At 43.9% G+C, this 14,463-nt stretch overlaps 1 protein-coding gene across 1 annotated transcript in view; it reads right to left on the bottom strand.

Moving 5' to 3' along the window:
- The window catches only part of PBX4 (PBX homeobox 4), a 46,500-nt gene extending 32,448 nt beyond the window's left edge, over positions 1-14,052 (bottom strand). The window contains exon 1 of the mRNA XM_060763861.2: positions 13,585-14,052. Within this exon, the coding sequence (XP_060619844.1) occupies positions 13,585-13,757 (173 nt within the window). The 5' untranslated portion in view covers positions 13,758-14,052. The remainder of the gene's footprint in view (positions 1-13,584) is intronic.
- Positions 14,053-14,463: the final 411 nt, after the last annotated feature.

Below are 14,463 nucleotides of genomic sequence, written 5' to 3'. Positions count from 1 at the left end.
TCCCTCGACGCGAACAGGTCTATTCTCGGGACCCCCCAGATCCCGAAGATCATATTGAGTTCCTCTTGACTGAGAGACCACTCGTGGCTCGAAATGGGTGTCCTGCTTAGCGTGTCCGCCAGAACATTCTCCTCCCCCGGGAGGTGAACGGCCATCAGATGGATCTTTCTCACTACGCACCAGTCCCAAATACGCATTGTTAGTTTTGACAGAGTCCGGGACCGTGTTCCCCCTTGCTTGTTTATATAAAACATTGTCGTAGTGTTGTCCGTTATCACCTGCACTACCTCTCCCAACAATTCCATCTCGAAAGATTTTAGTGCCTTTTCCACTGCGAGCAGTTCCAGTACGTTTATATGGAACTTGGCCTCCTCTGGCGTCCAAAGACCTCGGGCAGTGAGGCCATTGAAATGCGCTCCCCACCCTCTTAAAGACGAATCCGTCGTGACAACTTTCGATGGTTCGGGAGGCTGAAAAGGCAGGCCTACAGTAACATTGGTCGGTTCCGTCCACCACAATAGGGAGGTCCGCACTTCCTCTGGCACATGAAGCCGCACATGGGGGTCGTCTAGGCCAGGACGGAACACTGACAGAAACCAGTTCTGGATGGGTCTGAAACGTAAGCGGGCATATGGCGTGACCGCTGTTGTAGAGGCCATATGTCCCAGTAGTACTTGAATTGTCCTTGCTGACACTTCCCCTGAACATAGGACTTGCACAACCAGGGACTTGAGTGACTCGAAACGCTCCTCCGGTAGAAACGCCCTCTGGTAAGTTGAATCCAAGACGGCTCCAATAAACTGAATCCTGCGGGCAGGTACTAGATGGGACTTTTCCCTGTTCACCACAAGACCTATAGACTGGAGAAGAGAGAGAACTGTGTCAACATGCACACGCAGACGGTCACAAGAACTCGCTACTAACAGCCAGTCATCTATATACGGATAAACCGTAATGCCCCTAGTCCTGAGGTGGGCAGCGACCACTGCCATGCATTTTGTGAAGACTCTAGGGGCCGTAGTAAGGCCGAATGGCAAGACGTTAAAATTAAAGGCCCTTTCTCCAACCATGAAAGCAAGATATTTCCTGTGGTGTTCAGCTATGGAAATGTGAAAATATGCGTCCTTTAAATCAATTGATGCGAACCAATCATCTTTATTAAAAAAGGGAAGGATCATAGGAAGAGAAATCATACGAAACTTTCTCGAATCAATATACCTGTTCACTCCCCTTAAATCTAGTATTGGACGCAAACCTCCACCTTTCTTGGTTACTAAAAAATAACGAGAAAAATAACACCTGTTGAACATTGAAGAGTGAACGCGCGAAATCGCGCCCTTATTCAGTAACTTCTCAATCTCTTCCAGCAGTGCTGGGGATTCGGGAGTAACTTTTAACTGCCCCAACGGGGGCTGAGACTTAAATTCTATTGAATAACCATACTCAACAATTCGAAGGACCCAACCATCGGTCGTTATTGCGGCCCAAGACCGCGCAAACGGCCTAAGCCTATCCTTAAATAGAATACACTCAACTAGGTCTGAAGGCTCAGGTTGAAACGAGCCTAACTGCTGCGGAACAGAAAGAGATGGATCGTCAAAGACGACGCCTGGGATTTCCTGCAGTTTTAACCTTATTCTGGTTATATGGCTGGTACCTAGGCTTAGCACCAAAGCTCTGCCTACGGTTGTATTGGAACTTTGACGGAGCATTCCGACTGTTCTGAGTCGCACTGTACCCACTATAATTGGACTTACGATAAAAGGGGGCCGATTGCTGCCAACGAGGCTTCTGCTGGCCACCAGGCTGCCAAGAGTAAGAATATGGATAGGGATATTTGGCCGCCTGCATAACCTCACGGGAATGCTTAATTTTCTCATCCGTTGCTGGATCAAAAAGACCTTCCTCATGCATTGGAAGGTCTTCTGCCAACAACCTACTCTCCTCTGATAACGAAGAAGCACGCAACCACGCATGACGACGTATAGCTGTGGCCGTGGCTAGGAGCTTCCCAGATGTCTCGGCCATATGTTTGGCAAAAGTTTTTTGAAACTTGGAAAGAATAAGGGCTTCTTCCTGATAAGCCTTAGGAAGACGGCGGTCTTCAGCAGGCAGGAGATGAATATAAGGCAGGACTTTGTTCCAGAGAAAACTCTGGTACCCGCTCATAAAGGTGGCGTAATGAGCCATCCTAGCGAATAACCCCGCAGCTATATGCACTTTCTTCCCGAGGGAATCAATCTTTTTGCCTTCCTTGTCTGGTGGTGTCACAGAAAATTTTTTAGGCCTTCTAGACCTAGCTGCTTCCGCCACTACTGTATTAGGAGCAGTGGGGCGGGCAATCCAATTCGCTGATGAAAGGTCTACTTTGTAGAAAAGGTCAACCCGCTTAGGAATAGCTGGGGCAATTGACGGGGAAATGTCAGGGACCTTTGTCAACTTAAGCAAATATGGCAAAGTTGGGAGTAATGTAGGAGAGGAATTGTCTTGTTCCTCAGGAGTAAACATATGGTCTTCTACAGTAGAAACAGGTTTGGGAGCAGGAATGCTTAATGCAGTTATCATCCTCCCAATCATTTGCACAAATTTATTAAAATCATCCAGACGGTCCCCATTAGGCTCCTTATCATTGTCTATATTAGGGGCCTCCATCATCTCCTCAGAAGCATCTGAGTCAATAATGTCATGTGGATGATGATCCTCACAGACAGATGGCAACGGTGTGCCCCTTTGTGAATAATAACATCCCTGGCGCTCATCTCTCATGCACCCAGGGATTTTCTCTTGTACTGCTAATTGTCTGTCAAGTCTATAGTCCTCATTACGACGCCTAGGAGGACGTAAGTTCTCTTGAGTAGGGGGCATAGATGGTGGTGGTCCACAATAGATGAATCTCCCTTGAGGTGTGATCTCATAAAATCCTGGGTGAGGGAGGGGTAGCTCTCTATCATTCCGACGGGAAAGCCTTGAAGAAGAGGCTTTCTTCACTTTTTTTGCATGAGCTTGTCTGCGCATCCTGGCAGAGCAGGATGAATCAGAGCAGGAGCTGGACGATGAAGAGGAGGAAGAGGAGGAGGAGTCACTGGAACTGGAGCGATCTCGACGCCTTCTCTTGCCCTTGCTCCTACGGGATGGAGCGCGAGCACGGCGCCGACTCGGGGCCCCAGCGCCTGGCATCCCCGATGTGGAAGGCTGCATGGAGCTCGCGCGGTGCCGATTTAAATCCCCAGCACTCGCGCCAGCTGATAGGAGGAGCCCTTCATAGGCTGCTTGCCTTGGCTCCTCCTCTGAGGCAGTCCCTTGGGCAGTGGGAGGAGCCGGCGCCGAGAGCGTCGGCATCGGCGGCGTGACGCCGGTCTCCTCCCGCGCACGCGCGGGGCGTGCTGCAGCCGATCTCGGCTCTCTTTCACTTTCAATATCCTCCTGTGCTCGCACGAGGCGAGCGGAGGCTCCTGCCGGCTCCTCTGCATTGCCACGTGGAGGAGTCTCTTCTCCCCTCTCAGCCAAAGGGGCCAGCTGAGGGGCTGCGGCCATGGTTGCTGCCGCTTGCTTCGGGAGCCTCGCCGCGGCCGATTTGCCCTCAACATGCTTTGTTTTCTTCGTTTTCTTCGCTGGCTTTTCTTGGGACGCCAGACCAGGTAAGTTCTTCTTTTTTGGCTCAGTAGATTTAGCCATTACAGGGAGAAGAGCCCTTTCATAAAGGGCAGCCTTTAAACGAATTTCTCTATTTTTTCTTGTCTGTGGGGTGAAGGACTGGCATATGGAGCAGGCCTGAGACAAATGTCCTTCACCCAAACAAGCGATGCACAGCGAATGTGCATCATTGTCAGGGTAATTACTCTGACAAGCAGAGCAACGCTTAAATCCTTTTGTAAGGGACATCGTAACAATAATAATTAGTAATAAGTAGATCTGAGCAATAGGAAGATCCGGACTTGCTGCTGAGAGCGCGGATGAAGAGATCTGGAGGCGGTTGGCCTGCCGCGGGCTATTTATGCTATCTTGGGGAGTGTGCGCGGGGCCAACCGCTTTTTCTTTCAAATTTTAACTGAAGATTCCGGATGTGACTGCGCATGCGCAGAGAGAGTACCATTACTGCGCATTCACAGCACAGACACGTAGGGAAAACTTTTTTCAAAAGATTAGGATCGAATGGCCCATATGATGTTGTAAGACATCAATTCCCACTGTCCTTTTTAACCATTTTGGATAGATAAAGCTGATGTGATTAAGAAAGGGGCTTTCTTGGTAGTGGCACCAAGCTCAAGAAGGCACATCTGGCACCTGCCAGTAGGCATGTGCATTTCGGCTGAACCTTGATCCGTTTCTGCTGGCCGGGAGACCCGCAGATCCGTTTTCACGCATCTATTGAAAACAGGCGGGTAGCTGGATAGCCATTTTCAGTGTGCAGCCGAAAAATGCAGCTAGATCTGGCCTATTACCCGCAATGGGAAGGCTCCCCGGGCTCCCTTTCTCATCATTTTTAGGGTTATCTCAATAAAAATGACCACACTTGGGGGATACATCTACCACTATTAGCCCACCAAATTTCATCCCCTGACTTTTAGGAATTTTTCTTTCTAGAAATAAAATCTCCTTCAAAAAATTCCCCAAAAGGTATCCCTCTGCTGGCCCCACCCTGTAACTTCTCCAGGAGCAGCAGCAGGGCACCATTCCTTCCTGCCAAATGTCAAAGATGCACTTTCACATCACACAGCCCAGAGCTCCACTATTACACTTTCTTCTTTACTAATAAAAAACATCAGGAAGCAACTTCTTCCAAAGCTTTTGCATTTCTTGTTCTCACAAAACATACTGGAAGAGGCCAGCAGCAGCAGCAAGCAACCATTGTCCCCTTATGAGAAAAACATTCCTGTATGATTCACTGGGGGGGGGGGGGTTCAAAATGTATTGTGGGAAATCTAGCCATGTTTCGGGGGGGGGGCATGTTTTTGGAGCATATTATTTTAAGTCTTAGTGGTTCAGATCAGATCATCATCAGCTTCACTGATTCAGAAAGATGAAGCCCCAAAAAAGGGCAATAGAGGGGCTCAGGGACAAGGGGAGAAGGATGACTTCAAGTCAGGGGCGGAGTAGTTGGCAGGCCATTACAGGTAGGTAAGTAGATAGTTGTTTTCTGAGGCTTTTCTTTTTGTTTGATGAGATTACTATTATTAATAATCCCAATAATTATTATTATCTTTTGAAAGTATTTTCTGAAGTAGAGGAGGGGAGATGATGGGTTCTGGCAATGTTTCTCCACAGGCTGAAGCCCAAAACTAAGGTTCGCAGTTGTTCTTAGTACTACTGGCAAGAAACAGCCAATACTACTACTACTACTTATTATTATTATTATTATTATTATTATTACTTGAAATTCAGAAATTATAGGTAGGTAAGTAACTGGTAGTTTTCTGAGAATGAGACTTTTATTTTTGTTTGCTGGGATTATTATTAATTATAATTATTATTAACATCTTTTTAAAGTATTTTCTGAAGATTGGGAGGAGAAAAAGAAGCTAAAAGGTGACTAAAGGCTCTCAGAGCAAGCCAAAGATTTCTAAAGAAAAGCACACCAAGAGCAAAGAGATGCTCTTACTTTCTCCCAAATCCCCAAACACACACGCGCACCTCACCCACCTGACCTGCACGTTCCCAACTCCCAATCAGTTCCACTAAATAAAAAGAATCAAGAAAATAAAGGAAAAAATATGGAAAATCAAAAAGATTCAGTGCTAGAAAGAAGTCAAGCCAAGCCAAAAAAATAAAGCTGAGAGCAAGCAGCAATAGACACAGATTGTGTAAAACATGTCATGGCGTTCTTCCATTCTGACTGGCCCAACAGGCAGGGCTCACAGGGAAACCCTATGTAAGCAGCATGTGGCAGCTTCCCATGCACTTCATGGTGTCAAATAGGGGATGAGAAGCCATGACCAGCAGCCACATGGCCTGTTCTGAACTGAAAAAACATGGCAGCTGTGCTCTTGCCATTATGACCAACCAAACCAGCCGGATTGGCCAAAGGGAACCAACCAAACCAAATCCGTGCACAAGCCTACCTACCAGGATATCATTTTGGAACAAGAAAAAAAAATTAAACGTATCTCAGGCTCTTCGGAGGTGACATTTTATTCCCAGGGGTCGGTTTTATGCTTCTCTTTTTATCTGCTGCTTTTAGCTTTTATTGCTCTGACTCAATCATTGTATATTTTTACTATTTTTTCCTATAAGCCTCACTGGAAAAGTTTTCTAGATGGATGAGATAGGAAGGCTTCTTGATCACAATATTCCAAACATCATAAAATCTTGTAGAGAACTGTTAAGCCACATTATAACATAGCAAAGGAGAGGGTGGGTAAGAATTAGCCACCTCGGTTTTAAATTTGCTCTCTGTGAGGGTTTCCCTGTTAAAGTTTTACACATTATAATTGTGAACTATAAAGTATCAGGTAACTTAGGTATCTTCTACTCTTGAAAATAGTCTCCTTTATCTGTTCCAAAGAAATAACCCTACACTACGGTGAATTCATCGAACACATTCGACAGCTCAAAGCAGTCATGCAGCACGGTCCAGCATAACAAACTTAACAAAACATGGCATAAATTGCCTGCTTCCATGGACACTCCACTCCTTGAAAGTGGCACCCTGCTGAGTTTAAAACACAGTAGTTTTGGTTCACAAAAAGGCAAAAGCCAAGCTTTACCTATATCAAAATCTTATTTCCTCTAGCAAATTGTAAGTTTACAATAGTCTAACTTCCACAAGCAATATAATTTTGCATACATATAAAGGACTGGAGACTTCTGTTGAACAAGGCATTCACACTGACAGTACACAAGGACCATGTGCCTAGTACAAATGACCAACTCCTAGATAAGCACTGGAGTGTTTAGTAAGACTCTTAAGTTGCTGATAAAAGTATCATCTACACAGAGAACAACAGAATGTATCATATTGTAATCAGACCGCTATGATCATGCTATTTGAATTAGATTCCACATATATTCACACGTAACCAGAGTTACAAATTTCTGGCTTGGGCATGACTACATTTTGATAAATCAACAGAATTTTTCCTTATAGAACTAAGAATTGATGTCTTGTCATTCCACGAATTCTTTGAAACTTGGTGACCAAATTGAACACGAGAGATTCCCCCAACTATAATTCAAGTAGCACCTGAAATTATTGCACTTGTTCAACATGCTAATGTCTTGCTGTCTAAGTACGTTATAACTTATCATATTTCTCCTTGTAGGCTACCTTTTATGTATTTTGGTATAAATAGCAAACCACAGGGAGCCAATACATGAATGAACTGAGAGAGAAAGGAAGGAAAGCAGCAAAGGAGGAACTAGAAGAGGGATTCAAAACAGTGTATTAAATTATAATGCAGAATTTAAATGTGGAAATCTCTTTGTGAAACAGCCAAACACACCCAGTGTTTCTTTGTTTTATTAAGCCAATATGGAATTGTGGTTTGAGTATTAAGCTAAGATTTCAGGTGACTAGGGTTCAGATCCCTGCATAGCCAAGAAAGTCCATTAGTGACCTTGAGCAAATCACACTATCTCACGCCAAGAGAAAGGCCACAAAAAACCCCTTCTGAATAAATCTTGGGGAGGGGGAGGGGTATGATAGAGCTGCCATAAGTCAGCATTGATCTGAAGGAATATAACTTCGCCTTGTTTTATAGTACCATGGATGAAGTTTGTCATGTAAGTATATTGTGCTTTAATGAATCTTGCATAAATCAACCAAAGCATGCAGAATTAAAACCAGATCTTTATCTACAATGCTGCAGGTATGCTACTCTTATACAAGTGTTTTGGAACAAATGCATGGCATCTGAAATGCTAACAACACTTACTAGAAAGCAAGTTCTATTCACCTTATTGGGGCTTAGTCAACCTGACACAGGTCTATAATGAAATGATAACTTTTACTAGTGTACATGTATACATACATATACAGACACACATATGCACACAAAGAGAAACTCTAATCAGTTCTGTCACCCCAATTATATACCAGAACATTTGTATATTTATGTATGTCATTTGCCCTCCAGATGTTGTTTGACTGCAATTTCCATCAATACTAGCCATCATATCCAATTGTAAGCATTGCTTACAATTGAAGAGCGATAGCTGCAGTACATGTTTTCCATTACTAATATCTGTCATTTATACATAATATTTTTGTTTATTTATTAGTTTCTCTGGCTGTTTGTAATTCAGTAAAAATAATAAAATTCTTTTTAAGGGTTTTTATCAACTTTACCAAATTTAATTCAAGACAAGGCAGTTTTTGTAAAAGAAGTATTCTGCATGGTGCACAGTGTTGTTCCTGTGACACATATAAATGGGAATTAAGGTATTTGCATTTTATTAATCAAAACATGAAAATTCTACCACCAAACCACATATAGCACCACAGCAAAGACAGTAGCTGGAACAATGCAAATTCATATTGCTATGCTGTCCCTATATCAGGCTAGTTACATCCCATAATTAATTTCAGTCCCATGAGAAACACAAGAGAGGTCGCTATGCTCCCAAAAGAGGATGCATTTCTGAATCCGGCATCTCATTAAACAGAACACCTTGGTCCCCCTCCACTTTCTAACAATGGCATGGGTTAATCAGGCAGACTCCAGAAGAGCTTTTCACACAGGCCTGTGTTCTTCTGCCAGACAGCCCTGAAATAAAATGCACTAGTATTCTGGTCATGCTTTTTCCTTTCCTTTCTCTGTGCAGCTATCTAAATTATGCAAGCACAGAATACTGTTTCTGGGGAGGAAACCAGTATTATGATTAAAATACTTGAGATTTCTATTGTTAGAGCAAAACATTGCTTTACAGACTACTGATAAAAAGGTGCTTATAAAAGGCAACTATGTTAGCATCATTTTGCTCCTTCTAACATTTTCAATCTCCAGACCAAGTTGTATTTATAATAAAGTATACTCTGACTGGGATTTAATAATCCCAAGTAGATTCTGAAGCAGCAAACATGCAACTTTCTTGGAGTGCCTAATGATAAGGTAATGTGAGAGCCAGTATGTAGAAAAGGTAGAATGTTACAACACAATTCCAGGAGACCAGATTTCTGTACAAATGACCCTGCTTGGCTATGGAAGCCTACCTGAAAGCTTGGGCAAGTCATCCCACTCTCAGCCTCAGCAAAAGACAAGGGCGCACACTTTCTCTCAATAAATTTTAACCAAGGGAAAAAAATCAATTGACAGAATTATCATGTCAGAGTCAATCTGATGGTACAGAACAAGTTGCTCTGTTTTACTATACCATAAACTTTGTTATGTAACTGTCTTAGGCTTATTATATTGAAACTTCATGTACCTCTTAGATCTATTTTTCTATTATTACATGAATCAATTAAAGCATGGAGAAATTCACTGATTTCAGCAGATATAAGTGCATATGGTTTTGTATTAGACTATAGTTAGTGACTTTAAAAGTCACATTATTATGGCCATGCAAATTTGGAAATTGTGTAGGGATTTTTAAAATAGTGAGTGCTTTACTTCTATCCTTTTTTGTTTATGAATTGTCTATGTACATTCCATATTAGGATATTTTGAAATTTCTTATCTAAGGAAGAAAAAATTATTCACTCTGTGATAAAATAACAAAAAATCTCACCAAAAGGATTAGCTAACAATATTGTTTCCTCAGTTTGTCCACAGATGCCTTTTATGCCTTAATCATATGGAGCACAAAAACAGTTTACAAAAAAAAAATCAAGTCTTACAACTTACAAATATTTATTCCTCAGTTGTCCAGAAGATGAATGTAAATCCTTACAGACTACCAGGCAAGTAACTATTTACAAGCCAATTCTATGGCAAATGGTTTTGCCTTAAACAATGGGGAGGGGACAGGATTGGACACTCTGTAATTAGGAAATCATAGTAATTCATTATTTTAACCAGTCTGTCAGCAAAAACAACAGAAGATGGATTATTAATCTGTTTGTTCACATGACCATATAAAGATATCTAAGAAATATCTAGCACTTGAAGGAATTCTGAATTACCATTTCAAAAGAAAAAATGAGATGTAGATTAGCAATATGTTTAATTAATAAATAATAATAATAATAATAAAAGTTTATTTATATCCCACCCCCTCTCCCCAGCGGACTCGGGACGGCTTACAACATAAATAATACAGTAAGTGCAATACAATAAAATACATAAAATGGAGTAAACAATTAATAAAACACCCAAATGATATAAAACACAAAATACAACACAATCAAGTAACAAACATTAATAATAAAATTATGAACATTAAATTAAAAACACAGTCACTCCTATGAGCTCGAAAGGGGCTTACTACCGTAAATCCATATCCTAGAAATTGACTAATCACTGTCAAAAGCCTATTTAAATAAACAGATCTTCAAGTCCCTCCTAAACGGCGTGAGGGTGGATGCCTGCTAATCTTCCTGGGGGGGGGGGGAGGGGCACCATTGAGAAGGTCCTTTTCCTCATCCCCACCAGCCTCGCTTGCAAAGGAGGTGGGACCGAGAAGAGGGCCTCCTCAGCCAATCATATGGCCCGAGCAGATTTATACGGGGGGGGGGGGAGAGAGATGAGGTCACATATATAGGCAGGACTTGAGTTGTGCAGAGCTTTATAGGTAATAAAAATTGGGCCTGGAAACAAATTATCTCTATAACTATCAGCGGCCTAGCTGCCTGTCTTTGTACTAGTTGAAGCTTCTGAGCCGTCTTCAGAGGCAGCCCTATATAGAGTGCATTGCAGTAACTAAGGCATGGACCACCATGGCCAAATCTGGTGTTAGATCTGCTCTGGCACTTTAGCCTACAATTTAAAGTACCAGAGCAAACTGAGCAAACTGCACTGAGAGTACCTACAGAATAGAAGATGAGAAAGGAGAATTACCTGATATTTTATGCATTTATACCACTGGATAGCGAACAAATTAGAGCAGATTGCCAAAGTCTATGCATACTGAATGAAGTTGTCATTGACTTTACACATTACCAGGCCATCATTCAATCCACTTTAGGTTAACACCATATCAATGTTTCCAGCTAGAAAAGTGGTACAGCAACATGGCTGGGGTCTCCTTCATGTTAACAATTATAGCACTTTGGTACTATTTTGTCCAGACTCCATCCTATAGAATCCGGGTTTTGTGATTTCATGAAGCATTTAGAATTTCTAACTAAAAGAATTCTACTGCCTCACTAAACTCAAACCCCAAAATTACACAGCATGTTGCCATGGCAGTTAAAATAGTATGAAAAGGTGTTCTGTGTAATTGTGCACTGTGAAAACGACCCTAGACAGCCTTTGCCATTTTACAGCATTTCAAAGTAGCCACTTGCCTAGTTACTTAAAAGTCAACAGGGAGGCAAATTGTTACTCCTTCTCCTTCCTCACAAATGATTCACATAAGAAATAGTGTTTGTAAAAAATATTTGAGGGTTCCAACATTTATAGACATGTTTGCAAAGCCAGTCTGTGCATGAACTCAGTGATGTGGAATGGGCTTTACGGAAAGAGGAATAGTTTTATGGGCAACAGCAAATCTTTCCTTCTATGTACAATGCTGCACTATACCAGTAACCAGGCAGAACATTATATATAGGAGTTAATCAGAAATTCAAGAAGATACAAATGCTCCTCCCTTTCCTCTTCTACTCAGTCTTTTCAGAGCCTTGAGGTATGAAAGAGAACTCTAAATTATGCTCTGATGCAGCTCTTAATAGAAGACGTAGGCTAAATAGTATTAAATAAATGTATGTTAAGTCAAATTAAACACATTTAAATTAGGCCAAGATAAGGAGGAGACCGCTCTCTTAATTTTTATGGGCGGCATTCTCACTGCTAGCCATATGCAGAAATAACTAGTAACCTTTGAGTTCTTCTCAATATCACAGCAAGACAGACCTCTGCTACCTTCATTTTCTTGGTATGACTGGTGAGTGCTAATCTCACCTTGGTTTTTTTTCCCCCTGTCCACGAATTCTGCACCGTTGTGTAGCCAACAATAATCCACCATCCTATTCCCAAAGATTATCGAATGGACGAGTGGCAACAAACTGAATACTGCAACCTGTTTACTGTATCAAATCCAAAACCAGAAAGGTCATTAGCAGAACACAACTTGACTACCTTGATATGAAGTCATTCCATTTAACTGTTTTCATCCCCAATCTAGAGTTTATCTTTCATGTATGCTTGCATTTATGGATTATGTATGGATTAAGGATTATGGATGAATAGTATCATGCACTTTATACGTTTTTAATCGGTTATTATTCTATGTTTTGTTTGTTCAACTGTTTTAATTGTTTAATTGATGGGATGGGTTTTATGGTTGTGTTTTAAACGGCACTGAATCTTGCCTGAGTTTTAAGACGCTTTGAGTCCCCCTGCAGGGTTGAGAAAGGCGGGGTATAAACGAAGCAAATAAACAAATAAATAAATTTACACTGCATTCAGGATTCCTACCAAACCTATCCAGGCTCACTTACATTCGCCCAGTGTCAATACTCAGAGAGAATGCTTCAGTTCAACGCTGCCATCAAAGGTACTGACCATGGTACTATTCAAACAAGAGAAGCATCTTCATTGGCCTTTGCCCCTTAATAACATGTTATGCCAGCTCTGGTCTGTACAAATGAACAAATAGTGCCAATATAACGGGATGGCTTTTGACTTGTCTTTAGAACAGCGGGCACCTGAATAACGCTCTTCCTTTTCTTTCTTTTAACATAATCCTGATTAGTTTATATATCCCTCCAAAGAAACGAATAGGGGCACTTGGACAATGACTAATCCCTTAACAACCCAGTGGCCCTCAAGTCACCTGGTGATTGCCATATCATAGAAGGACATTACAAATGGCCGGTTTTAATGATTTTATTTATTTACCATTTACCAATGTATTCATATATGGCATTGAATTGTTGCCTTTGTAAGGATGCCCTGAGTCCCCTTTGGTGCTGAGAAGGCCGGGATATAAATGTGGTAAATAAACATAAATAAAATAATAAATATTTCCAATGTCAACGGAGGGTCCTCAGAGAAGGCAAGCCTGCGTTCCTGGAACTGATTTCAGGAGCAAAAACCCAACTCTGAGGGCCGCTTAGTCCTTTAGGATTTTGCCTAGAAATGTACAACATACAGATACAACTGCCAAGAGGTCCGAGCTGGGGACAGAGCCAAGCCAGGTACAAAGGGACTCCGAAGATCACGCATCCCGGCTCCCAAACCCTTTTGTCTGCGACCCAAAGACCCCGACTCTGAACGAGAAGCCCACACTCACGCGGGTCCAAAGTTTCCAGTGTGTACAGTTCCTGCCCAGCCGGGCCTACTCCCCAAAACACCCACCTCCTAAACATTAAGACTTCACTTGAAAGCGGGCCCCTTTCCACGCATTTGGAGGGGCTTCCTTCCTTCCTTCTCCCTCGCAGATCCGTCGCAGGCCAAAGTGGGCTTGGGAGGCGCAGAGGCCCTCACAAAGAGATCTCCCCTTCCCCAAATAGTCATAACAAAATGTCCCCGGCGGGCTCCGGCTCACCTGGCCTGCGCTTCGTCCAGGCTCTGGTCGGTGATGGCCATAATCTGCTGCAAGATGTCCCCCGTGTCTTGGAGCCCGGAGCCCGGCGGGGGCTGGAGCCGGTGAGGCGAGGGGTCCCCGGCGGCCCCGGGAGGAGCCTGGAGCCCCGCGAGGAGCCGGGATGCCTCCTCCATGGCGGAAGGAGAGAGAGAGAGGCAGGCTGAGGGAGGAATGGAGGAGGGGAAGGGGAGGGGGAAGGGAGAGGAGAGGAGAGGAAAGGAGAGGAAGGAAGGGGGAAGGGAGGCGCCTCACGCGGTGCGCGAGGAGGAGGAAGGGGGTGGGGGAGGAGGAGGAGGAGACAGTCCGGGAGCGGCTCGCGCCCCGCTCCCTCTCCCTCCGCGCGCACGGAGACGCACGCACGCAACGGCTCCAAGAAGGGCCCCGCGCGCCGCCTCCCTCCTTCCTTCTTTCCTCTCTCTCTCTCGCTTTCCCTCTCGCGCGCCGGCCCCGCCCCTTGCCCCCGTCGCGCGACGGGGCTCCTCCCCCTTCAGCCGTCGCCTTGGCGCTGCGGCGCTTTGCCTCGAAAAGTTGCCCGCCCCCTTCTGGGACAAAGCCAGTCTCACGGCGGGCTCCTGCCTCGCAACCGCCGCCTCGAGGGCAGAGCAGAGCACAAAGGGGCGGGGCTTAGGAGCCTTCGCCCGCCGCCTGGCTCCGCCCACTCCTCGCTCCTCTCTTTCACAGTCTCCCCTTCTTCGAGTTGGAAGACAACACACACACGCAGTCCGTCAGCTCTGGGGCATCCTTCTCCATCCCGGAAGCCTCTCATTGGGTTGCCTTCCTCGCGCCTTTTCCCTCTCAGCCTCCAAGGAGGACTGACTGCACTCTCCTCGGTGCCTGCGC

The sequence above is a fragment of the Anolis sagrei genome, chromosome 2 (assembly GCF_037176765.1).
Source record: "Anolis sagrei isolate rAnoSag1 chromosome 2, rAnoSag1.mat, whole genome shotgun sequence".
NCBI classification, from domain to species: Eukaryota; Metazoa; Chordata; class Lepidosauria; order Squamata; family Dactyloidae; genus Anolis; species Anolis sagrei.
This window is presented reverse-complemented; position numbering and strand designations above follow the sequence as displayed.